The following is a 27,921-nucleotide window of genomic DNA, read 5'->3' as shown; positions in this document are numbered from 1 at the left end:
ACCAGTCCAGAGTTTGTCCGTTTGAAACAAAAAAAACGTGCTGGGTTTAGTGTTCACGATGAAGATCGCTCGCTGGGGCGATGGACTCACAAAAAAAGAGAATGACTTTGAGATCCAGAGGTTGGTTTTGATTTATTTAACTTGGTTAAAAGTGGTGTCTATGAAATCACGGCATTGATTGTAGGCACACAGCAAGCTTTTACGAGTGGAAAAAAAAACAGTTACACAACGAAGATAAACAAATGGCTTATAAATATTTGCATCTTTGATTCTCCCTACCGGCTATGAAAAAATAACTTCATTCCAAACATGCACCACCAACAACATCAACAGTTCGATACACACTCACGCACGCCACAGACGTGTGAGCCATTGTCTCCTGCACACTCTCTAGAGCCTTCGAGAACATTAATCAATCAACATAGGTTACACTACGCGATTACACACACACACGCAAATGGTGTATACGAGATCGTAGTTTTTATATATACCCTTGGATATAATCTTATAGTCATTAACCCTTCCTTATAACCGTCGCAAATTTTATGTACAATATATTTAATTACTGGCCTCTGTGTGTATATATATACAGGATATATATTCATTGATAAGGCACTCAACAACAGCTGCTGCCGTGATACTGACATCACCACAGCAGTTGTGCCAGGCTAGGTGCACTCACGCACATTCACACACACACACACACCAACTTGAATGTATAGGAAGACGATTACTCGTTGTTGACGATATCGTGTTTTTTTCTCGTCCGTTTTTTGTTTGCTAGTGTTTACTGTGCACAGTAACCACAACCATGGGTGAAATCGCCAACGAAGTCGCTGTGTTTACGACATATTAGGACCTTTTTTTTAATTCGTAAGAGACGTGCATTTTCGGCCCATGCATCGCAAAAAAATTGTGGCCTCAAGATTTGTTTGTAACGAGGGCGATCTCTCTACGTTTCCTCTTCTTGGAGCATCGTCTGTTTTGGCAGGCAGTCAACGTCCACTAGCACGCGCGGTGTCGCAGGAGACGGAGTGACGAATATCGACCCGCGTTGCAGGTGCTGCCGCGGGAGATGCACGCATTGTTGCTTGCACCGTCGCAGCAATGGACCGTGATTGATGGCGATATCTTCATCCAGCAGCGGAGTAATCGTGGCTGTTTAAATTGATGATAGTGATGCGGTAGTAGTACTGAACAGGGCACTTGACAGTGATACCGATGAAGATTAGAATGGCTCAACATCGATCGGTATTGATCCATCATCATCATCGACATCGACGTCGATCAGTGTCGGATCAATAAATGACCCCGGCGCTGACTGCGGCTCCACCGCACAGGGGCTGCATGGCCGCGACGACGACAGTCGAAGGTACGGAGGAGCAAAGCTCGAGTCGTGGGGCGGCCGGTACCACGGCTGGTACGTCGACGAAGAGGACGACGACGACTGACGACGATGACGACGACGATGACGACAACGACGACGTGGAAGATGTCGTCGGAGTCGACGACGGCGCCACGTGGACTTGCATCAGCGGCGCGTCGTGGTGCGCGCGCGTCGGCGACGGGGTGCGCAGGCCGAGGAGCGTCGTCGACGGGGCCTGGAGACCCCCGGTTGGGTGTCCCGGTGGAGCGGGGGCTCCGTGCGGGATCGCGTCGGGCCAGGGGGCCGGCGAGGGAGGCGAGTCGCAGGTCATGGAGTCGCTGGCTCCGGGGCTGTGCTCCGAGCCGAGTTCGCCGCTCTTGACGAGGCGCTTGAACTTGGAGCGCCGGTTTTGGAACCAGATCTTGACCTGCGAGATGGGGAGGAGGGGGGATGTCAGAGCGACGATGATGAGACGCGCGCGCAGATGCTCGTTGATGGAATGCGCACTCTGGGTACGTCGTCGTGATAGTCGTCATCATCATCATCGTCGTCGTCGTCGTGATCATCATCACCATCATCATCATATTGGCCATGGTTATCAATGTTACCCTCGACGTGGACCATCATGTCGATGGTCCTTCTCCCACACCTCCGATGAGCATGGTTGGACACGTACGGTGCGAAAGAAGTTCGACACACACACACGTCATCCGCTGGATTCATCATCGTGAGTTCTCATCATCATCATAGCCATCGTCATCACTCCAGTCATCGTCATTATCATCTTCATCACCATCCTCATTATGATCATCGCCATCGTTGCGATCCTGCGTTTTGGAGGTAAAAGTTGGTGGATCACGTGGAGATCTATGGAACTCCCAAACCCACCCACCCGTCCAGCCGTGCTGCGAGGTGGCCACGAGTTCCGAGTCGAGCAAGCGGGCTCGCGAACCCGGCTGTGCGAACTTGTGATTGGTATCTCCTCGTATGCGACATCAAGTTTCTCCACCTCTCTCTCAGTTCTCTACACACTCAAGCGAACTAAACTAAACACATTTTTTATCATTATTTTGCCAGGTAAGGCTCACTGAGCTATACAGTATAGATCTTCTTTGGATGCGCCCTGGCCACAAATATTAATAGCTCAACGAAGTGGCTTATCATAAGCGCCTTATTAAAAAAAAAACAATTTCCCAAACATCGCATCGCATGGACCTTACTGCAGAAGGGGCTTGAGAATGAACTCAATGAGGTACGGTTGGCTAAAACGAATGGCATTGTTGTCATCGTTATCGTAACGCGACATTACCATAACACAGGTAGAGGCTCGCAATATCCAATGCGTGTTTGTGTACATTAACCTCATGGCGGTACCCCGGGCTACCATAGTACCCCGGCTCTCGCATAATGCCCGTGATGCAGTCACGTTTAGTCTGTTGATGGTCGGCGATGCGGCAATCGACTCATCTCGAGGAGCTGTACTCACGATGCACCACCACCACGGTGCCACGTGCGAGCGTTCAGGGGTTCGGCGCAATCGTCCTCGCTGCGTTTCGACATCGCGGAGTGTGGCACTGATGTCGGATTGATTGGTACCCCAGTCGCGGAGTTAAGTACACCCCTGGGGAAAACTAGTGTCCCAGAAATAAAGTATTTAATTGCCTCGGCAATTTTGTATTATTTAAAACCCCGTGGTACAGCCATAATGATCATATATATATATAAAGAGCTGTAAACCATTGATACGATTTAAAACGTTACCACACAACAATTGTATTAACAGCTAGAAGTATTTGAAACGTAGCAAAAATACAGTATATATAATAAAGCACGGACGTATGTGTGTGTTTATGAGTACGCGTGTATATTGTACTAATTGGGCCTTTGTAAGTGCTACTCGCTAACAGTACTTGCCCCAACAGTCTGTTAGAGGCTATCCGGGGGCTCTTAATCTTGTGTGTATGAGCGTGTCTGTGCACCTAACCTGGCACAATCGCTGTGATGACGGCACCGACCCTTGTATATGATTTGCGTGTTGTGAGTATGTGAGTTGTGTGTACGCGTGTTTGTGTATGTTTGTGCCTGTGTGTGTATGTATATATATATGTGCGTGCGTGCGTGCTTGTATATGTGTGTATTTGTGTGTGTGTGTATTTGCGCCAGCTTATTTACGTGCTAAGATGTGTCTGTTTATGTATGTGCGTATATATATCTATTGCCCATCACTATTAACCAATTCCATAATGAATTTACTACATTTAAAAGTAGATTACCGTCCATACATAAACAATGATCTCGCACATTCGCTGTGTAAGGGGCACGTACATTGGCATATACAAAATCCCATCGATATTTACCAACATTGGAATACAACAACAAAAACTGTCATTCAATGAACACACCAGTAAATTATATCGAAAGTCAACATCATTTCACCTACAATATATAGAGAACAGATTGCTGTTGTACCACTATGTTGTGCTGTAGGATATAGCCCCACCCCCCACCAATGTATTTGCGGGTTGCAACGCCCGCTGTTCGATACGATGTCTGACGTTTCGCTCCACGTGCCAGCGTGAAGAGCTGTACTGTAGCTGTGCTTTACGCGTGCGCTGAACAAGGATCCATTGTGCATTAAGCGACAGTGGTAGCTATTTCTCTGTTAGCGCGTGAACTCTGTTTACGCTGTGTGTGTATATATATACACTCGTGTGTGTGTGTGAGTGGGGGAGCGGTGGTGCAGCGGTTAGCTTGACGAAACCCGGCCCCCCGAGTTCGATTCCCACTCACGTACAACGTCAGTGTCGATTATTCTGAACCGGTCCTGGAACTCTCCCGAGGTCGACTCAATCTCAAATGAGTACGTGGTACGCTAAGTGGGGAGACAAAGGCGGCCGGGCGTGGTGCTGATCAGCCCCCCCCCCTCCCCCACCAACCGCTTTGTCTGTGTCCGGCCTTCATAGGTGCAACTCGCTAACAGCACTTGCCCCAACAGTCTGCTAAGGCTATACGGGGGATCTTTGTCTTTGTGCGTGTATGCGAATGGAGTGTGGGTCCTAATGCCAGCACGATTTTTATCATTATTTTTATTCTTGTAGGACACATATCACAGAGTGGCGCCGTGGTTAGCGCAACTGCAGCATGCTCACGGCCGCATGAGTTCCATTCCCGGCTACCATCAGTGGCGAGCTGCGTCTGAACTGGTCGGGAGGTGTCTGAACTCCCCCCTCCTCCTGCCCCCGCCAAAGACCTCACGAATTCCGCATTGACCAGCGCGGTGAAGTATGGTCAAACAACCCCCCCCCCCATGGCCGAGGTCGCGTGAGGAGGCCTTCATCCAACAACGGATTTGTAAAAGGTCATGTAAAATAATGTCTTCTTGGTTTCCTTTGGATAAAGTCACGTAGAAGGGAAGTAATAAAATAATAAAAATAAAACATAATAAAATAATTCTCACGACGTTTCGGCCACAACGCAAGCAGCCGTCCTCAGGTGTGACTTTACCGAAAGAACCAAGAAGATGAATCCCTGCAGTCACGGAAGCTTTAAATCGAAATAAAATAATATGGTTAAGTTTAAGGAATATAAAACGTGTTATAATATTGCAGCCAGTTATGTTGTGCGTATGTATATACACACATACACACAGCAGGCCTATATACATATATATTTATGTGAGGTAGTAGTTAACTATTTACGTACGTGTGTAATTACCGTACGTTTTATAAACGTTCCAGTAACGTTTCAGCTCTTTGTCAATCCACTGCTGCCAGATGAAGGCCCTCCTCAAGCCGCATTGATGTCAGCCGTAATGCGCTAACCGCTGCGCCACCGCTCCCATTCGTATGTTGCGTGTATACATACGTGCGGTATTTCGATGTAAAGCTTTCGTGACTGCAGGGATTCATCTTCTTGGTTCTTTCGGTAAAGTCACGCGACTTTACCGAAAGAACCAAGAAGATGCGTGTGGTGTGTAGCTTAAGCACTGCCCTCGGTTTCTCTATATACAATATGCAAACTCACAGCCGATAGCAAAACATTGCATTCTAAAAGTAGCGCGTCTAAATATATGTGCCTGTCGACGTGGGGCCGATGTGTGGTGGTGGTGGTGGCTGTAATCATTCGTAGCGTGACGTTCTAAGCTCTGGGGCCATGTTCCGCGTATCAATTGGTAATTATACTAACACCAGCCTATCCATCTGCAGCAATCAATCAAACCTGACCCAAAACCCATACTTTATATACCATTTGAGGCTGACAGCTTTGACGTGTATTGCCAAACGCGTGCGTAAAGTCAACGGCGATGACTCCTGATGCACGTTTTCGTGAAGAGAGAGCGAGAGAGAGAGAGCGTTCTGGCAATTTACCACAAATTGTAGTCGAGTGGTCGTCTAATAGTCACAGGGAGTCAGCCGCGAGCGGCTCCGTGACCGTTGTCTGTTAAGTGCCAGCGTCTCGCATTCACATTGCAGCATTTGCGACTCTTGAAATATATCAACGTATGCGTTTTCAATTTTGACCGAATTCAAAGAACAAAAAATGGCTCTTGTTGTTATTTCGGTTTCCGACCCCTGGTCTATACCGACGACAACAACAACAACAGATTTTGAAAACCACGATTTCATATTTAGGCCGTGGCTCACATCAGTGGCAAGATTAAATCTTGAGCCTGCGCTAGGCCTCCTCTAGGTCTACTCAGCCTTAAATGTGTACTTGGTGTGCGGTGGGTCAACGCAGCACACTGAGGAAGACAAAGGCGACAAACAAAACCCCATTCGCGCGCAGTTCGGCCCTTAATAGGTGCTCGCTAACAGTACTTGCCCCAACAGTTTATAAGGTTACACGGGGGGATCTTTAGCTTTGTGTGTGTTTGTAATGGTCCGTTCTATGCGATCTTAGATCATAAAGACGACGCTTGTATATACAACGGAGGCGCCACGGTGGCGAGGAGATGTTAACTACCTCGCCTGGTCTACAGGAGGTCGTGGTTTCGATCCTGACCCTGACGCCTGCTGTATTTTTTATAGTTTGCGCGTCTCTCTCTCTCTCTCTCCCCGTGATCGTGTGGATTTTTCTCCGGGTCCTGTGAGTTTTCCCTCCACGTTTTTATAAACACGCGTTTAGAGCATTTGTCTGCTGTAAATTTCCACACTCTAAGCCCACTTCTAGATTTAAAGCTTTCGTGACTGCCGGGATTGATCTTCTTGGTTCTTTCGGTAAAGTCACGTAGAAGGGAAATAATAAAATAATAAAAATAAAACATAATACAATAATTCTCACGACGTTTCGGCCACAACGCAAGCAGCCGTCCTCAGGTGAAGAACAGGTCTGTCGGAAAGACAGCGTCTAAATGGTTTCATTTATTTTATTACGTTATATTTTTATTATTTTATTACTTCCCTTCTACGTGACTTTACCGAAAGAACCAAGAAGATAAGCCCACTTCGTTGAGCTGTCATTTGTGATAACCATGTCGCTTCTGAGCCTCACCTGGTCAAATTAAAATGTTTAGTAGTTTTGTTGACAATATATAGCCGTACTTATACTGCATAGGTGTACTTGAATGGGACTCTCTGTCGAGTACTCGACATTTTTCTACCAACACAGCTACGTCTACCACCCCATCGAGTACAAACCCATTAATCTACTGCTGCCCGTGTCCCCGCGTGTACACGCCACTGGTGGACATTCAGCCAGTATATATACACACAATAACACATCTTTCACTCATCTATCAAGATCCTTCGTATGTTGGATTCGTTAACACCATGTATCCGTCTCTTCGTGCATCGCGTGGGATGGCATGTTAAATGCGATATACGATGCACCCTTGACTTTAAAACTACACACTTTATTAAACCACTTGTTTAACACCCTTTTTAAATCGGTCCGTAGTCCGTGCGGGACAGTTGGACAATGGGGGCGGCCTTCATCCAGCAGTGGATTGACAAAAGGATTGCCAATGATCGCAATTATACTCATCACGCATTTGCGTTAGCGTTAGCAAATACACATCAGCAGCCATGGTCAACCCACTGCTGAATGAAGACCTCTCGCCAAATCTCCGCCACCTCTCACCAGGTGTTCGTTGGGAATTGCGTGTGTGCGTGTATTATATAATACGATACAGTATATACGCATGAACGTATTCCACAAGACAATATAATTGACTCGATTATGAAAAAAAACGAATCCGTCTTCCATTAAAAAACACACTAAAAGGACATCGTTCGTGTCCCGAATGGAAGCGCACTAATTAATATCGTCCCCTAATGAATTACAGTCCTGAATGCGCGACGTTTGATGTATGCATACATTTTCAAACAACAAAAAAATCTTACTCGACACCCGAGTGGTAGTTTTTGGAACCCATTTGTACGCGGGTTCACGGCCGACATTTGATCGACTTGGCGAATTGTCCCGTGTGTAATTAATTGCTGGTTTAATCGCTGTGTTAATTAGTGTCCGATTTTTATTCGGGTGTCTTCGCGCTTCCGCGAGAAAAGGAAAAAAAAATCGGACGCAGAGGAAATATTCGCCAACATCGCGAGCAGTGGGATCTAGAGATTCACGTGTGCGTGTGTCGTGTGCTCTATCTGGGGAGCGGTAGTGTAGCGGTTAGTGCGCTGCGCTACCAATCTGGCGACTCGGGTTCGATTCCCGCTCACGGCCAACGCCAGTGATCATTATCTGAACCGATTCTAGGCCTCCCCTAGGTCAACTCAGCCTCAAATAAGTACCTGGTGCAGTGTGTAAAAACATCGCCACTATGGAGACAAAGGCGACCGGGCGTGGTGCTGGCCACCCACCCCCTCGCATGCCATGCCGACCTTCATAGGTGCTCGCTAACAGCACTTGCCCCAACAGTCTGCTAAGGCTATACGGGAGATCTTTGTCTGTTTGTGCCCTATAATGGTAGCGGTAGTGTAGTGGTTACCGTGTTGCGCTACGAACCAGGCGACCCGAGTTCGATTCCCGGCGAACACCCAGTGACGATAATTATCTTCGCTCATATCGACTCAGCTTTAACTGAGTGCCTGGGTTGGGTGCGGTGTATAAAACATCGGCACTGGGGAGACAAAGGCGGCCCGGACATGTGTGGTGCTGGCCACCCACTCGCGTGCCGTACGGGCTTTCATTGGTTTTCGCCAACAGCACTTGCCCCAACAGTCTGTTAAGGCTATACGGGGAATCTTTGTCTTTGTGTGTCTTGCTTGTGTATGGTACACTGTATGTATCATAAAAAAACACATTTTCTTCGTAACAATAATTCACGATCATAGAAGGGAGAGATGCTAGCCGATGGTCCAGAATAATAACGTGATACCCAAGGAATGGAACGCATCAGAGGGAGACGGAGCAATGAAATCAATTCATACCGGGTGAATTGTTACATCCCAGGCTCGCAAATAACCGTTTTTGTAAAACGAATTAAATAATTGCAAACCTTATACAGCCGCTGATTTTATTTAATTATGTATCATTATTATATAATTACTTCGGCCTTCCTAAATGACTTACATTAAATATGGTAAACTACGTCGTATTACATTTGGAAACTAAGTCGTATTAACCATTCAAGCAAAATGATTTGCACTGACAAATGACTGTAAATGATTACCCATCACCACCACCACCATCATCATCAGCCATTTCTGTTCGTGGAACTTCTTTCGCACGCGTAAGTAGCCAACCGTGTTCATCGGAGGTGCGGGGAAAGGACAACAAACTAAACACAAACAGCAGCCATGGTCGTTCCACTGCTGGATGAAGGCCTCCGTCAGCCACCGCCACTCTCTCACGGCCCTGCGACGTTAACGATCCACCCAGCACCTCCATACGGACTGATCTCTATGCTCCATCACGTCGGCTAACTCTCTCGCGATGCGGTTCCATCCCTCGGCTGCCACTCCGTTATTATTCTTGACCATCGTCCATCATCCCGACTTACAAGTGACGTCTTCTGCCCAAGCCAAAAATCAGTAATTTTTTTCCCACGATTTGAGCGATGTCATTACCCTTAGAAACGTTCCTCTCCCTGTCTCTCAAAGTAATTCATCACCCGTTCTCGAGTCCCTACAGCCGGAACACTCCGGCTTGAACTCGGCGCAACTGCCCCGGTATAGCGACAACGCCTATGCGACCGGGTTAAGCTGTACAAACCTCAACCCGACCGAGTGTGTACCCGCGCGCGCGCGCGTGTGTGTGTGTGATTTTATATTGACGGGAGGGTAGTGTATTATTGGTTCTTTCGGTAAAGTCACTGTAGATAGAAAAAAAAATCAAAATAATAAAAGTAAAATAATAATAAATTGAAAATAATAAAAGCAAAAAACCCACAATAAAAATAGTAAAAAATTACACTTGTAAATAAAAAATAAATTGAAAATAATAACAGTAGTAGTGGTTAGCGCGCTGCGCTACGAAACCCGGCGACCCCGAGTTCGATTCCCGTTCACGGCCAACACCTGCGACGATTATCTGAACCGGTACCTGGGCCTCCCCTAGGTCGACTCAGCCTCAAGTGAGTACCTGGTGCGGTGTGTAAACATCGCCACTGGGGAGACAAAGGCAGTCGGGCGTGATGCTGGCCACTCACCCCCTCGTGTGTCGCCCCTTCATATGTGCTCACTAGCAGCACTTGCCCCGACAGTCTGTTCGTGCTATACGGGGGATCTTTGTTTTTATTATATATTTAAACACATGAATGTGCACTTCAAATTACAGTGCTCTGACCAATATACATTACGAATAGTAATGCGCATTGCATGTAGCTGTTAAATATATAATTTAATTTACAGTACATTCCGGTAGTTTTTGTACAACCAGTTGCGTTTCAACGGGACATTTTTTTGGTCGTTCGTAAATACATTCTTGAAGCCACAGGTATGACTGCTGATGAAACTGAAGAGGGAAAAAGCCGGAATAGCGTTAGTCCATTTAACCATCATTGATGATGGTTCACGTTACCCTGAAAGTGCAGCGTTCGGCCGAGAGGCTAAAGAGACATTGCATATTAACGTTGAGATACGGTGTAAATACAGACTTCGTCTTTTTAAATCCTTTATATTAAGTTCACTTGCTTGCTTGCTTGCGCGCTTACGACCGTGCAAATCTTTCGGTCGTTTTTTAACCTACTTCCCGTGCTCCAATCGAGCTGACATTTTGCACACAGACTCATTGTGCGTGACAATTTATTTTCGTGAAAATTTTTTTTCAAAAATTTTCCACTTTTTAGGAAAAAAAATGTCATATTTAATTTAAAATACCAATGTGCTAAAAATGAAATTCTTACTCAAGAAAAACAGAAATGAATAATAAAATAAAACCGATGCCACGCATATAAAGGATTTATAGTGAAAAACTTTGTTTTTACGGGTTAATTTTTTTAGAATCAGCATCTTCATTTATCCTGGCGAAGTCCGATGACGAATGGAGCTAATTTTTTCACAGATGTCCAGTATTTGCACAGATGTCCAGTAGTATCTCATGTATTAGCTTCTACCCACGTGACTTTACCGAAAGAACCAGAGCGTATGGATTCCTGCAGTCACGAAAGCTTCAAATCAAGATTGAGAAAGAGTCTGAATAGCCTCAACGGGATATCACCTCACCTTCTTCTTGGTTCTTTCGGTAAAGTCTCAAATACAATAGATCCTTCTCACTCTCACGTTTCTTCCGCTTGATGTATGTACATTGGGAGGCTTTCATCCAGCAGTGGATAGACACGTGGCTGATAATAGCGATGATGATGATGATCATCATGATGATGGTCACCGTGATACTGATGGATATGTTATTGGCGTTCGGCGCGTTCCAGCTTACCATGAGCCTCTGTAATTCCACAGGATTAGCCGAGCTGAAGATCTGAGTCAAGTTGGGAGAGTCTGTGCTCTCCATTCAGCTCATTGAATTGAGATGTTCCACCGCGACCAGCCTTAGGGTGTGATCTTTTTTTAAAATATATATAAATACTGAATACAAATGCCCTCAAGACACGAATGTTCTAACCCAGCCGAGAACATTTTGAGATGTTTAAAATAGTGAGGTGTGTTGTTGCTTAGTGATGATGGGTTTCTTTTATTTATACATGTACACGCAAATATATATATATATATGTAGACGTTATATATTTGTGGTAATGTTTTCATGAATTGGCTTCCGATCGTGCTACTGGCGTCATGGCACGTAGGAAACCCTCGCAAAGGAGTGGGAAAACTGAATGACCCACGGAAGTGGGTATTACAGAGCTACTGCTGCCCCAGAGATTCCCTTTCACGTTGAACTTTGCGGTGGATTAGGAGGTTGAAATATTTATAAGCTTCTGAAACATGATGGCCCCTTTTTGTTTGAGCAGGCCACGGCCCTGCTGATGAGACTTAGAGTAGGCAAAACCGGTTCGGGGTTTGGTCACTTGAACGTAAGCTGCTGAGGAAAACATTTATCTGGATGGCTGACTGACCAAAAACAATTATTATTTCAGCTTAAACTTCACACGTTGAAGCATGATAATTGTTTTTTTACCCTTTTATCTGGCAACAAAAATGATACCTTTTTTTACAAGGAGTCATGTTTGCATAGACCACAATACCTGCACTCATAATGCAAACAAAAAACATAACTCTGATAATGTGCACTGTCCTTGAAGTTGATTGGTCCACACTCGAGACAGCTTTCCTTAGAGCCTAGTCTCACATGGTGTTGGACTAGATGACGCCAAAAGGCGCACAACTCAAAGACAATGCACCATCAGAGTATGAGAGCTCGGGGTAAGCATTTACACCATTGGCAAATGACGTTCCAATGGTGTAAATGCTTTAACTAATTGCCAAATTCGGACGAAGACGCCAGCACAACAAAATGGCGTGCTTTTGTGAATGACGTCAGCAGAACGTTGACGTCATAGGACTGTATCACGTGTTTTAATCCAGGCGCGAGTATTGACCAGGACGGCTGCTGGAAATCGAACCGCGAACCTGCGCAACGATACGCGCTGCCGCTAGGCCACACTCCCATCCTGTGTGTAGTCTTGTACATTTCGAGTAATGGGCCTTACACAGTTTAACACGACGGCTTTCGCGACCAATATCATCCATAATAGAGGTCTTTTGGGTTAGATCGCGATCTAACCCAAAATACCCCTATTATGGAGGCCTTACACAATTCAATTAGAGAGGGCAGACCGAGCGGATGATTATATATAAATGTATGGTGCACTGTCGTAGAATTCGTGACGTGGTGGATTGCGCACTGCGCGACGATGCAGGGCACGTGGGTTCAGTTCCCGGTCACGACTAACGTGAGTGAGGAGTGATGTCAGAACCGGCGTTGGGCCCAACCTTTCTCCGGCAAAGCCCCGCGTTGACCAAGGTGATGAGATGTGGTTTAAACAAGAGCGCATCATGACCGACACGGCGTGGGGAGGCCTTCATCCAGCAGTGGAATGACACATTTCTGTTCATCATCATCATCATCATCGTGTATTTGCAAATGCGACTACATCATCATCAGCCATGGTGAGGTTTTTTTGTCCTTCCCCCCCCCCCCACGCGCCTCCAATTATCACGGTGAGAAGGACGTTCAACATACGTGTACATACACTGCTGGATGAAGATCTCCCACCCAACCTCTCGCAATCCTGGCAATACATCATAATAGAGGTTTTTTGGGTTAGATCGCGTAAATATATAAATGTGTCGTTAAAACCGCGCCACCACCCGAACACAGCCAACTAGTAAGGATTGTCACGTAAACAGAACGTGGCCAATTCGGATGATATTGTTCGCGAAAGCCCCCGTGTTAAACTGGCAATGCAATACTCCACTGAGCACTTGCACAAAGACTGATTTCGCCACTCCATCTCGTGGGTGGCAAAGCAACCGCTCTGAATGAATGCACGTGCATGTTGACGATATTCACGCCGACGTCACTGGCGTGGCACATTGTTGTCGGTGCTGTTGAAACGGACAATAACACCGTCGTTCACGTTGACACGTCAAATCGATGTCGTGATGTTGATATGTTCTACGATTGTTGTTCACGTGAATGTTGTCATTTCATTGTTGCCCGCGTAATTGTATGGAAAGTCAGCCGGCAATGTTTCATTGGGATAAACGAACAGCGAGAAACCATTATCGCTTGCGAACCCCTTAAGTGATATCCCGTGCACATACGAGGGCAGCGCACGAATGGAAGTTGGTAGACCTTGCCGTGTTGTGGATATGTGTATAGTGCCAGACTGCTACTGATTATTAGCAGCAAGGGGGGGGTTAATTACTTGGCTCTTAGCCTCTTAGCCACGGGAAGTATCGCGGCTTCCACATTCGGTGGCTCGGTTAAGTGTCCGTTAATGCACTCATCATACTACGTGATAAAAAAAGTTTTGCTTGGCTGGCTGACTGGGTTCCTGGCCGGCTGGCTGGAGGGAGGGATGGACGGATGGTCACGTCCACGGGACGTTCGGGCTTTCAGTTATAAAATAAATATATTTGATCACTCACACCTAACCACCGCTAATGCGCTCATCATACGATATGAGAGAAAAAGTTTTGCTGGCTGGCTGGGTTCCTGGCTGGCTGGAGGGGCCGATGGATGGTCACATCCATAGGACGTTCGGACTTCCAGTTATAAAATACATATATTTGATCACCACCACTGCACTTTTACCACCGACGCTCCCCACCCCCTCCACCATGTCCAACATCACCACTACCACCACTGCCAGCACCGACATCATTTACTAACACCAATCAAAATATTTAAGTGACGAGAAAACTCATCATCGACATCATCATTACTACAGAATCACAACGTACGTATACACATGACGCACAGAGGGGGACGTGTACACATTGAAACTCGGCTTCTGTACATTGTGCGAAAAACCATCAACAGTTCACCACGAACTGCATTGTGGCCCTTGAGGAATCGTGACCGACGGATAATTGAATTTGTATAAATGTATGTTGAGGGTGACCTACGTACGACGGTAAAGCCTCAATGCAGTTCTGCAGGAACTGTTGATGTTTTTTGCATAATGCACTAAGGCTGAATATTTTTTAAACACGTGTCCGCGTGTTGTTTGTTAATTACTAGCACCACGACTATCACCACCACCACCACCGCTGTCACCACCGCTACCACCACGACTATCACCACCACCACTGCTGTCACAACCCCTACCACCACGAGTATCACCACCACCACCGCTGTCACAACTGCTACCACCACGACTATCACCACCACCACCGCTGTCACAACCCCTACCAGCACGACTATCACCACCACCACCGCTGTCACAACTGCTACCACCACGACTATCACCACCACCACCGCTGTCACAACCCCTACCACCACAACTATCACCACCACCACCACCGCTGTCACAACTGCTACCACCACGACTATCACCACCACCACCGCTGTCACAAACCCCTACCACCACGACTATCACCACCACCACCACCGCTGTCACAACTGCTACCACCACGACTATCACCACCACCACCACCACCACTGTCACAACCGCTACCAACACGACTATCACCACCACCACCGCTGTCACAACCGCTACCACCACGACTATCACCACCACCACCACCGCTGTCACCACCGCTACCACCACGACTATCACCACCACCACCGCCGCTGTCACCACCGCTACCACCACGACTATCACCACCATCACCACCGCTGTCACAACTGCTACCACCACGACTATCACCACCACCACCACCGCTGTCACAACCGCTACCAACACGACTATCACCACCACCACCACCGCTGTCACAACCGCTACCACCACGACTATCACCACCACCACCACCGCTGTCACAACCGCTACCACCACGACTATCACCACCACCACCACCGCTGTCACCACCGCTACCACCACGACTATCACCACCACCACCGCTGTCACCACCGCTACCACCACGACTATCACCACCACCACCGCTGTCACAACCGCTACCACCACCACTACCGCAACAATCATCAGCAGCTTCACTACCACAAGCACGACAATCACAAGCATCGCCACTACCACCACCAGCACCACCACCATCACAACCACAGCAAATACGCCACTACCACCATCGTCATCATCACAACACTACCACAACTATCACTTCTACCACAATTGTAGAAAACAACACCACCACCACCACCACCAAAACAACAATCACTTCAACGCAGCACTACCACCACCTCAACCACCACCGCCAACAGCACCACCACCTCACCACTATCTGACACCACCCCAAACCCACGTTTGACCCTCGTCTCCTCTCACCACAAAGACAAAGATCCCCCGTATAGTCTGAACAGGCTGTTGGGGCAAGTGCTGTTAGCGAATAGCACATTTGAAGACCGAAATGGCACACGAGGGGGTGGGTTGCCAGCACCACGCCTGGTCGCCTTTGTCTCCCCAATGTCGATTTTTACACTCCGCACAGGGTACTGATTTGAGGCTTAGTCGACCTAGGGGAGGCCCAGCACCGGTTCAGATCATCGTCTGTGATCGGGAATCGAACTTGGGTCGACCGAGTTCGTAGCACAGCACGCTAACCACTATACTACCGCTCGCCCGCACTCACCACCGCACCTACACCATCCCCCACTCACCACACCACCCACACCAGCTCCACTCACCACACCAACCCACACCACCCACACCAGCCCCACTCACCACACCAACCCACACCACTCACACCATCCCCCACTCACCACCCACCCACACCAGCCCCACTCACCACACCCACCCACACCATCCCCACTCACAACACCAACCCACACCACTTACACCACCCCCACTCACAACACCAACTCACACCACCCCCACTCACCACCGCACCCACACCAGCTCCACTCACCACACCAACCCACACCACTTACACCACCCCCACTCACAACACCAACCCACACCACCCCCCACTCACCACCCCACCCACACACCCCCCACTCACCACCCCAATCCACCCCACTCACACCATCCCCCACTCACCACCCCACCCACCACCCCACCCACACCACCCCCCACTCACCACCCCAATCCACCCCACTCACACCATCCCCCACTCCCCACACCAACCCACACCACCAACCCTCCACCCACCCCACTTCCACTCCAACTCATCCATCCACTCCCTGCCTAAGCATGCGCCCCGGGGAGGAGAGAGGGCCGGGAGGAGGGTGGCGACGATGGGGGGGGTGGGTGGGGGTGGTGGAGGGAGGCTTACCTGTGTCTGGGTGAGTCCCAGAGAGGCCGCAAGCTCGGCTCGCTCGGGCAGGGCGAGGTACTGAGTCCTTTCGAAGCGCCTCTGCAGGGCTGCGAGCTGGAAACTCGAGTAGATCGTTCGGGGCTTGCGCACTTTCTTGGGCTTGCCGTTCACGAGGCGCGCCTCCGGCTCGGAGTCGTCCTTATCTGACGGTCAAGACGCGCGCACGGTGGAGTCAATGTTCAGCCACATGGCCATTGAATTTAGATTTAAAGCTTTCGTGACTGCAGGGATTCATCTTCTTGGTTCTTTCGGTAAAGTCACGTAGAAGGGAAATAATAAAATAATACAAATTAAACATAATAAAATTTCGATTTAAAGCTTTCGTGACTGCAGGGATTCATCTTCTTGGTTCTTTCGGTAAAGTCACGTAGAAGGGAAGTGACAAAATAATAAAAATTAAAACATAACAAAATAATTCTCACGACGTTTCGGCCGCAACGCAAGCAGCCGTCTTCACCTGAGGACGGCTGCTTGCGTTGCGGCCGAAACGTCGTGAGAATTATTTTGTTATGTTTTATTTTTATTATTTTGTTACTTCCCTTCTACGTGACTTTACCGAAAGAACCAAGAAGACACATGGCCATTGTTGGTGCATTCATGTTGTAGGGGATGGGAAGAAGGTTTACGTCGGGGATGCGTTGCTGCAAGGCGCGGCGTTCGACGCATATCGAAACGACGTTAAATCAAAGCGATTTGCAGGGGTATGAGCGCTGTGCTGCGCGTGCAAATGCCCCGACACTCGACCCGAAACAAGATGAGTCAGTCAAGCAAGAGATACAGCGGTAGGCCGGTTGACTTCGGGGATGCGTTCCTGAAAGGGTGCGACGACGACGACGATGACTACCGAAACGACGCACAGCAAACCAGAGCAATTGTTTTGCCGAATCACCAAAACACGTGAATGTACGTACATTATACATTGTGCTCTACAGGACGTGCATTTCTCGATGCGCAACGCACAACCTGTAGTTCGTGCACAGCAGTGGTCCTGAACTTTGACTGCAGCTTTGCACACCTTTAGTTTTCAATCGTCAACAAATGTAATAATGTTAATACTCACACGGGTCTGATGGTCTGATGCAACTAAGTAAGTTGTGCTTCCGCGTCCGTGCTTAATTTGTGTTTTCGATCATTTACCTTCTGAAAGAAACATTTTTTTGCCCATGTCTCGCACCCCCCAGAAAGGGCACCTCGCACCCCCCCCCCGCGGTTAAAAGACCACCGATCTAGAGGGTGGTGGTAGTGGTGGTAGTGGTGATAGTGCTGGTGGTGGTAGTGGTGGTAGTAGTGGTGGTGGTGGTAGTGGTGGCAGTGGTAGTGGTGGTGGTAGTGGTGGTAGTGGTGATGGTAGTGGTGGTGGTAGTGGTGGTGGTAGTGGTGGTGGTGGTGACGAAGGCTGAGGCGACGGATACACGAGACGAGGACGGACAGACGGACGATGTTGTCAGCGACGTTAAGTGTTGGGGAGGGGGTCGGTTGAAGCGACGTTAATGGGGTCGTGGTGTTAATCATAAAGCAGTGACGCATTTGCAAAACGACGTAAAACGGGGGGGGGGGGGGGGGGAGGAAACCCTGTGGAGGATACACAATGGAATAGGCCACGTTTTGACCAATGACCCTACATTTGAAGGAGGGTCATTGCTCGAAACGTCGTCTATTTTACTTTGTATTGTCCTGCTATGAATAAGGTTAATTCCCCGAAACGTTACACACACACACACATGTAAAATATTTTAAGCGTACAATAAGTGACGTTCTGCGCACTGACGCTTCAATAATTAATGACAATTCCTCGAATCGTAGCACACACACCGTATATACACAGCACGGAACATATATAAACATGACACGTGACATTTCGGGAAATGAACCAGCTATGGAGAAGGGTCATTTCCTGAAACGTCGCCCATATGTGTAGAGAAACCTTTCCTAAACTCCGCTTGCTCCCGTGGCTGGCTGGCCTCTCTCTACCTTGTTTCCTACCTGAACTTTGTGACAACGTGTATGCGTGCCATGCGTACGCGTGCAATGTATACGCGTGCCATGCGTACGCGTGCAATGTATACGCGTGTCATGCGTACGCGTACAATGTATACGCGTGCCGTGTGTACACGCTCATTGTGTACACGCGCAATGTGTTCGCGTGCTATGAGAGAGGCTAAAGCAGGGCTGCCTAGTTGTGCTCAGGATAAATACGTGCGACACGAAGGTCGTTGTCGTAGGACAATAAAATGCGTCGTTTCGGGAAATGGGCCTGCTGTGAAGAAGGGCCATTGCCCGAAACGTCGGCTATTTAGGTCGTATTTCATCGTCTTTAGCGCAAGCGCTACTGACGCATGCGTCGAGTGTTTGTCTTGAGTGCTTGTGTTTTGTATGAACAAAGACAAAGAGCCCCCGGATAGCCTCTAACAGACTGTTGGGGGCAAGAGCTGTTAGCGAGCAGCACCTATGAAGGCCGGCACGGCGCACTGAGAGGGTGGATGGCCAGCAACCACGCCCGGCCGCCTTTGTCTCCCCAGTGGTCGATGTTAACACACCGCACCGGGTACTCATTTGAGGCTGAGTCGACCTAGGGGAGGCCCGGGACCGGTTCAGATAATATAATCGCCACTGGTGTTGGCCGTGAGCGAGATTCGAACTCGGGTCGCCGGGTTTGTGGCGCAGCGCGCTAACCGCCGCACCACCGCTCCCCACAGTACACACACATACACAGTACACACACACAGTACACACATACACAGTACACACATACACAGTACACACACACACATACGCAGTACACACATACACAGTACACACACACATACAAAGTACACACACACATACAAAGTACACGCATATACAGTACACACACACACATACACAGTAAACACACACATACACAGTACACACACATACACACACATACACAGTACACACACACATACACACACAGTACACACACACACAGTACACACACAGTACACACACACATACACAGTACACACACACACATACACATTACACACACATACACAGTACACACATACACAGTACATACATACACAGTACACACACAGTACACACACATACAGTACACACACAAGGTACATACGTACACAGTACACACACACATACAGTACACACACACATACACAGTGCACACACACAAACACAGTACACACACACACATACACAGTACACACACATACACAATACACACATATACGCAATACACACACACAGTACACACACACATACACAGTAAACACATACACAGTACACACACACATACACAGTACACACATACACAGTACACACACACATACACAGTACACACACACAGTACACACACACATACACAGTACACACACAATACACACACATACACAGTACACACACAGTACACACACATACACAGTACACACACAGTACACACACCTTTCACAGTACACACACAGTACACACACAGTAAACACACACATACACAGTACATACACAGTACACACACATACACAGTACACACACACAGTACACACACAGTACACACACAGTACACACACACAGTACACACACAGTACACACACACACAGTACACACATACACAGTACACACACATACACAGTACACACACACATACACAGTAAACACACACACAGTACACACACACACGCACAGTAAACACACACACAGTACACACACACACATACACAGTACACACACACATACACAGTAAACACACACAGTACACATACACACAGTACACACATACATAGTACACACATACACAGTAAACACACACAGTACACACACACATACACAGTACACACACACATACACAGTAAACACACACAGTACACACACACACAGTACACACACAGTACACATACACAGTACACACACATACACAGTACACACACATACACAGTACACAGACAGTACACACATACACAGTACACACACACATACACAGTACACACACAGTACATACACACACAGTACACACACACAGTACACACACACATACACAGTACACACACATACACAGTACACACACACAGTACACACATACACAGTACACACACACAGTATACACACACATACACAGTACATACACAGTACACAGTACATACACAGTACACACAGTACACACACACAGTACACACACATACACAGTACACACACAGTACACACACACATACACAATACACACAGTACACACACACAGTACACACACACAGTACACACACACAGTACACACACAGTACACACACACATACACACAATACACACACACACAGTACACACACACACACAGTACACACACACAGTACACACACAGTACACACACACACAGTACACACGCGGTATGGTGATGTAAAGTGGCAATGCAGACGTGGTGCTGTCAGCACGCCACCCTTGCACGTGCGCGGTCGCTACTCTCACGAAAGAAAAACCGGTAGAGAGTGCGACAATGGAGCATGGAGAGAAGACGCAAACTCTTTTGGAACATATATTCTTTGGTTCTTTCGCTCGTCATCAGGCGCCAGATGACGAGCGATTGTGTTGCGATCGAAACGTCGTGAGTTTTAGTTTTTTTCTACGTGACTTTACCGAAAGAACCAAAGGATATGAATTATTTTGGAATGACAACAACAACAAAACTAGAAACGCATTTGAAAGCGCACTCCGGTTAAAGGCATCAATCAAACTGGGCACGTGGGCAGGACGCGCCAAGGATATGCACTACGTTGAACCTCTTTCGCACCGTACGTAGCCAACCGTGTTATTGTATGCACGTACGTTGAACTTCTTTCGCACCGTACGTAGCCAACAAGAACAGTGGCGGAGTGGTAGCCAAGCAAATGGGACGACTTGGCGTGAAACGAATCAATCTCCGTGGAGCAAAAGTTACGAATCTTAGTTCATTGATGTTATTGTAGTTGTTGTTGTTGTGCGCGAAGCTTCTGCGATGTGCATTAACGAGTTCAGCTGCCCAGCATTAACGAGTTCAGCTGCGCGCAGCCCGTAAAACCACGTTACTAATCCGGTAGAGCCGAGTTCCATTCACCCGACCACCACCACTCTCCCCCTAGGTTGACTCAGCATTAAACGAGCACCTGGCAAAATGGTGCGTTGCAAACGGCACAGCCGAGTTCTTGAGACGATGGCACCCGGGCCGTGCGTGGTGCTGGCCACACCATAACGCCACCACCCCCGTCGTAGGCCACGACGGCCTGCCTTAATAGGTGCTCGCTAACAGCACTCGCGCCCACAGTCTGCACGGCTATGCAGAGGGATCTTGCTTTTGAGATGTGCCGCTTATGAACGCGTATAATGTACGTGCGTTGTGTGTGTGTTGTGTGTGTGCAATGCATTTAGCAGCAAGGACAACTGGGTACATTTGTATGCGCCGATGATCGTGATTCAGTATTCTCCAGATTATAAGGCGCACATTTGATCCGTAATTTAAAGCAACAGTTGGGGGTGCGTCTTCCTATCCGGATTTTTTAAAAACAAAAATGGATATAATCAGGCTAATACGGTGGAGCAGTTATGTTTTTTTAATCAGCGTTGGTGCGTCCAACGTGTTGTAAAATACGTAAAATTAATTACACTATACGTACATTGATTCGGGAATTGGCCTAAACGTGCCAATGTAGGACTCTCCTGCGAGTGAGTCTTGAGTCCCGGCAGTCCTTAGATAAACAATTCGGGGATGTGACTTCTTAAACCAAGCGTTTCGCTATGATTCTACGAAATTTTGCTAAATTCTAAAACGGAATATGTATATTACGCGTTAACGATATGTAACGTGGCGTCATATGTAAACGTACGTTTATTTTTATGGGTCTACGTACCTATATAATAATGCGGAATGTTGTATATGTGCAGTTAATTACGTTAACATAATTCCTTTAAGTACTTAAGCCAATGTGAAAGTGACATTAATTACATATTTGTGGTTTGGAAACGCAGTTAAGTGAAATAATGAAACGTCAAAATATTCGATAATGTAGTTGACTTCCCTGATCAAATAAATTAAATGTAATTGCAACAACATCGCTTATGATAAATTACATTATGCTCAGCCCTCCTTTTGAGGAGCGGTGGCGCAGTGGTTAGCGCACTTGAGTTCGATCCCAGGTCATGGCTGACATTGGTGACGGTGGTGAAGTATGGTCAAACAAACACCACCGCCCACACTTGCATGGGGAAGCCTTGATCCGGTAGCGGATTGATTAAATGCTCTAAATTGTTGTAATTATAGCAACTTCCAGAATAAGATTAATTAAATATGAAAGTATTTATATGCAACATGAACTTACGACACCATGTCAGATTGAACAGAAAATGACTAGGCAATCCAGTTGGACGACCCTCCTGAAATTTTATTCACGAGGTTATATAAACACGCTGTTATTATTATAAAAAATATATATTTATTTTAAAAAAGAACTGGATACATTAAAAGTAGCAGCAGTTGTCGAGTTGAAGATTCAAATGCATCTATGTAGCCGGGTTCTATCACGTGGCTTAATCACCACTCTTCCACGTGTCCTCCCCCCCTCTCTCTCCCAGCACCGTGGAACTAAACGTCAGACACCGTGTAGAACACCACGCGGTACAAGCCCGAAAACACTTCGGAGAACAGCTCGGAGTTAAATTATTGATACCCATCGCGTTTGTCAAATAACAAAGCACCCGCGTGGCGCAGTGTGCGTGCACGTGTGTCTGTTTACCCCTTAGGGAGCGGTTAGCGCTACGAACCCGGCGACCCGGGTTCGATTCCCGCTCACGGCCAACACCGGGGACGACTATCTGAACCGGTGCTGCGCCTCCCCTAGGTCGACTCGGCCTCAAATGAGTACCCGGTGCGATGTGTAAACATCGCCACTGGAGAAACAAAGGCGATCGGGCGTGGTGCTGGCCACCCACCCCCTCGTGTACTGTTCCGGCCTTCATAGGTGCTCGCTAACAGCACTTGCCCCTACAGTTTGTCCAGGCTATACGGGGGATTTTTGTCTTAACCTTTAGGGAGCGGTAGGTGTAGCGTTTAGCGCGCTGCGCTACGAACCCGGCGGCCCGAGTTCGATTCCCTCTCACGGCCAACACCGGTGACGATTATCTGAGCCGGTTATGGGCCTCCCCTAGGTCAACTCAGCCTCAAATGAGTATCTGGTGCGGGGAGGCAAAGGAGGTCGGGCGTGGTGCTGGCCACCCACCCCCTCGTGTGCCGTGCGGCGTTTATATGCGCTCGCTACCAGCACTTGCCCCAACAGTCTGTTACGGGCTATACGGGGGATCTTTGTCTTTGTTTACCCTGTGTAGCGGTTTAGCGCGCTGCACTACAAACCCGAATACCCGAGTTCGATTCTCGCTCACGGCCAACACCAGTGACGATGATCTGAATAGTTGATAATAGTCTCTAACGATTATAATTATCAACAACTGCTATTAAGAAGGGACATTGCCCGAAACGTCGGCACATATATACTTATTTTTAAGACAACAGAGTTGTATTGACAAATGTGTTCAATGGTTCATTGTTGCTGTTGAATATTCATTTGAAGTTGTGCGTAAAGGTTATAAAGACGTCGCATTGGCGAGAAGGGTTTAATAAATGGTTCCTATTAACATGAACAGATCTTTCTTATTTTGAACACCGGTGTGCTGATGCAGTAACTAATTTGCACGTTTTGTTTACGTGATAAACCTTACTAAAAAAAACTTACTCAAAGGCTGTGTCGGGTGGAGGTGGGGTAAGGAACTCGTGTAACCGGGTTCCTTTATTATATCATTGCTCGCAAAAGCCTACGTGTTACATTATTATTGTTATTTAAAAATCACTGAGACCCTCCTTCACATTTCTTTGGCCGATGTTCCATTCCGTGCGATTCTTGGCGTCAACCCGCGCCGAAGTCTCAATCGCCAACGACTTCTAAAAAATGTTTGGGGCGAATGCCCAGAGCGATGGGAGCGTGTTTTCGATTTGGCGTCCTCTGTCGTCATTCGCATGTGCGAGACAGGGAGAGGGGGAGAACAGCTGGCCACACACATGATGTGTGTAACTACACTATTTCCAAAAACTCTTGTCGGTTAAAAAAAAAAGCAACAAAAATTTCAATGGAGGGAGGACGATGGCATTTCGGTAGTTTGGTAGAACGATTTGCTGCACGCTCTTGCATTTACCGTAGCTCGCTCACCCTCGTGTTGAACTTCTTTCGCGCCGTACGTAGCCTAATCGGAGGTGCGTGTGTGGGGGGGGGGGGACAAGCTAAACGCAAAAAAGCAGTTCTAAAGAAATGAGTTTTCAATTTAGTTGACTTAAAAGTTCACAGCTTCCAGTGGCTTCCTTATATGGGCAGGAAGAGCGTTCCAGACGGCCGCAGAAGCGCATCTGAAAGCGCGCGATGCGGTGACCGCCGCCGTCTTTGTTCGATGGATTAGCGGCCAAAAGCCGCCGCTGTTGTTGCTGCGAGCATAGAGATGAGCCCCACACAGAGGCAGGTCGGGACCGGCTACCCTCACACACCCTCGGTGGGTCGGTGTCTCTCAAGGGGAGCCTGCCTGGTGGATTACAGTTAATGATGATAGTCATAATAATAACAATACTAATGAATGGCTGAGAGCGATGATGGTAATGGTGCGTTGTTGTTGATGATGATGAAGTTAATTGACTCTCTGCACCTCCGATGAACACGGTTGGCTACGTACGGTGCGAAAGAGGTTCAGCTTCCAGTCCATACAACTCATGGTGGTGAGTGTATGCTAAGCAGCCAGTTACAACCATTCTGCAATATTTAATAATACTCATAAAAAGTTTAGATATTTATGGCTATACTGTATACCATGGTGCAGGAGGAGGATGATGATGTTGGTGGTGAAAGTAAGTTAACTATGATGAGTGTATTAATACCAACCAGCCAGTTACAAACACTATAACTTTCAGCAAACGAATAACAAAAATCCATGTATAGTTATATTCCAATTTACGAGGCGCTGCTGCTGCTGCTGATGACGACGAATGTAACGTGATGATAAATGAATGAATGCTCCCCAAGCCAAACACATTGTCCGATTTTGAATACAAAAGTAAATCCATCTGTGATTACAATGGATATCAATGTACGCGCAGCTGATGATGACAATTACGAAGAACGATGTTGATGATCAAAAAATTGTTGGTGATGTTGATGATAGTGCTCCTGATCATGTTGTTCATTATACTACTGCTGATGATGATCACGACGTTGATGTCGCTGATGATGCCGACGCTGATACTTCTGGCAGTGATCAAATTGCCGCTTCCGCTGATTATGTTGATGATGATCACCACGTTGTTGACATTATTGCCGATTATGTTGATTCTGCTGCAGCTGACTATAATGATGTCTTATTTGTTTCCCCCCAAAAGTATATATATTTTTATCAACAAAACAATACAGGTTACACAACACAGAGGATATGAATGGGGGGTTGTTGACACTACCACAAGCGCATTTACGGATCACCGTGCAATGGAAACCGACGATAAATGATGTCGACGATGATGATGATAATTACCTCTGTCAAAAGCTTTGCCGTCTTGCGCATCTCCGGCAGTCGAGTTATACCCGGGGTAGTCGTTGTGCTCCTTGGCGTCATAGGGTGCATCCAGTGCTTCGGCAGCCGCGTAATACGCACTCAGCTGCTGCTGCTGTTGTTGCTGTTGTTGTTGGTGCTGCTGCTGCTGCTGATGATGGTGCGCGTGCTGCTGCTGCTGCTGCTGCTGGTGGTGTTGGTGGTGGTGGTGGCTATGGTTCAAGTAGCTCCCTTCGCTGTAGATTGCCGGCTGGCCCTGCGGAGGTGGCGGTCCGTAGAAGGCGGCTGGGGATGGCTGGTAAGCGGCGTACGGCGCTGATGCGTAAAATCCAGCGCCCGTAGTCGCTGCGCTCTCGGGCTGTAGCTGCTGTTGCTGCTGCTGCCGCTGCTGCTGCAGGTGCTGCTGCTGCTCCTGCTGGTGCAGCGGGTGCATGCCATGGAAAGAAGAGGAAGAGGCGGCGGCGTGGAAGTTCCGCAACTGCTGCTGGTCGAAGCCGCCCGTCATAGTCCCGCCGAGCTCGGAGTAGAGGCAGCGCGCTCGCGTGCGTGTGCGACCAGCGTGTGACGGCGCAAGTTGCCGACAGCGTTGTTTGATCAACAGAGTGACGCACGCGTGTTAGGCTGGTGGGGGCGTTGGGTGGTGATGGTGGTGGGGGGGGGGGTGTTAGGGGTGGGGGTCGGGCTTGTGTGTTGAGGAGGTGATGGGGGGGGGGGAAGTGTGAATTAAGAAATTAAGAAGAGATCACACTTCGCTTACAACAACAACAATTAAATCAATAACAACTCTAAGACTCCGGCGTTTCGCTCGCTGCGCTGCGCCTGTGCTCGTTTGGCCGCTTCGTTCCACGGTGCCAGGAGTCCAGGGTGGCCAGCAGCAGCAGCAGTCACCGACTGATTGACTGGGGGGTCATGTCCCTCCACGGGGGGTGGGGGGGGGGTCTCGCTTTGTACGCGGGCTATATAGCAGCCCCAGCGCTGTGCGCAGGGCGAGGCGAGGCCGGGTGAGACGACGTCACGCAGCGATGAGACTTATCTCCGCCGATCTCGGGCTTCTCCCGTGGAAACACAATACCTCAAGCCCACATAGTTACCCCCAATAAGTGGCCCTTATTTTTTTTTTAAAAAGGTGAATAGGTAAAGGCGCAGCCCTGCAATGTATTGCTCGCGACACTGCCGGCGGAGAGGGCCTCCGCTGCTGTAGACGGAGCCTCGGAGAGCCGTCGGTCAAAGGGTATTTGACGCGCTCTTTCACGCTGGATAAACCGTATTGGAAGAAGTTGGCGTTACCCACATTTTACCCCACCACACACGTGACGAGCCGATCGCCCTGAACGCGACGTGCGGATGTATGCTGCTGGTCGGGCAGACGCGGTGGGACGGGCATGCGGGGATATCCGAGGCCTGCCCATTGTCTCGACTGCCGCGACGGGAGATCAGACGAGCGACCTCTCTGTATCGCAAGTCCAATGCGCTAAAAGCTACACCTTGTCGGCGCAGCATTCTCGATTCTCGAATTCTCGATTGAATACGCAAGACCTCACAGAGTGCCCGATGCCCATGTCTATTGTGCCGCGCTGGCGAGATGTTAACTACCTCGCCTGGTGTACAGGAGGTCGTGGGTTCGATCACGACCCTGACGCCTGCTGCTGTGTATTTGGAGTTTGCGTGTCTCTCGCTCCCGGTGATGGCGTGGATTTTGCTCCGGGTCCT

The 27,921-nt window shown here is 48.1% G+C and overlaps 1 protein-coding gene and 1 long non-coding RNA gene across 2 annotated transcripts in view; one reads left to right on the top strand and one right to left on the bottom strand.

Moving 5' to 3' along the window:
• Nucleotides 1-27,921, top strand: part of LOC133357553 (uncharacterized) — a 178,006-nt gene that overhangs the window by 89,492 nt on the left and 60,593 nt on the right. The gene's annotated exons all lie outside the window — the stretch shown is intronic.
• Nucleotides 116-26,848, bottom strand: LOC133357536 (distal-less-like protein DLX-3). The gene is made up of 3 exons (XM_061575513.1): nt 26,194-26,848; nt 16,606-16,790; nt 116-1,793 (listed from the first exon to the last, which is right to left on the bottom strand). Exons 1-3 carry the CDS (start codon nt 26,714-26,716, stop codon nt 1,299-1,301), a joined length of 1,203 nt encoding a protein of 400 aa, XP_061431497.1. The 5' UTR covers nt 26,717-26,848; the 3' UTR covers nt 116-1,298.

Source organism: Lethenteron reissneri, chromosome 7 (assembly GCF_015708825.2).
Source record: "Lethenteron reissneri isolate LAM-NWPU_2019-01 chromosome 7, ASM1570882v1, whole genome shotgun sequence".
Taxonomy (NCBI): Eukaryota; Metazoa; Chordata; class Hyperoartia; order Petromyzontiformes; family Petromyzontidae; genus Lethenteron; species Lethenteron reissneri.
This window is presented reverse-complemented; position numbering and strand designations above follow the sequence as displayed.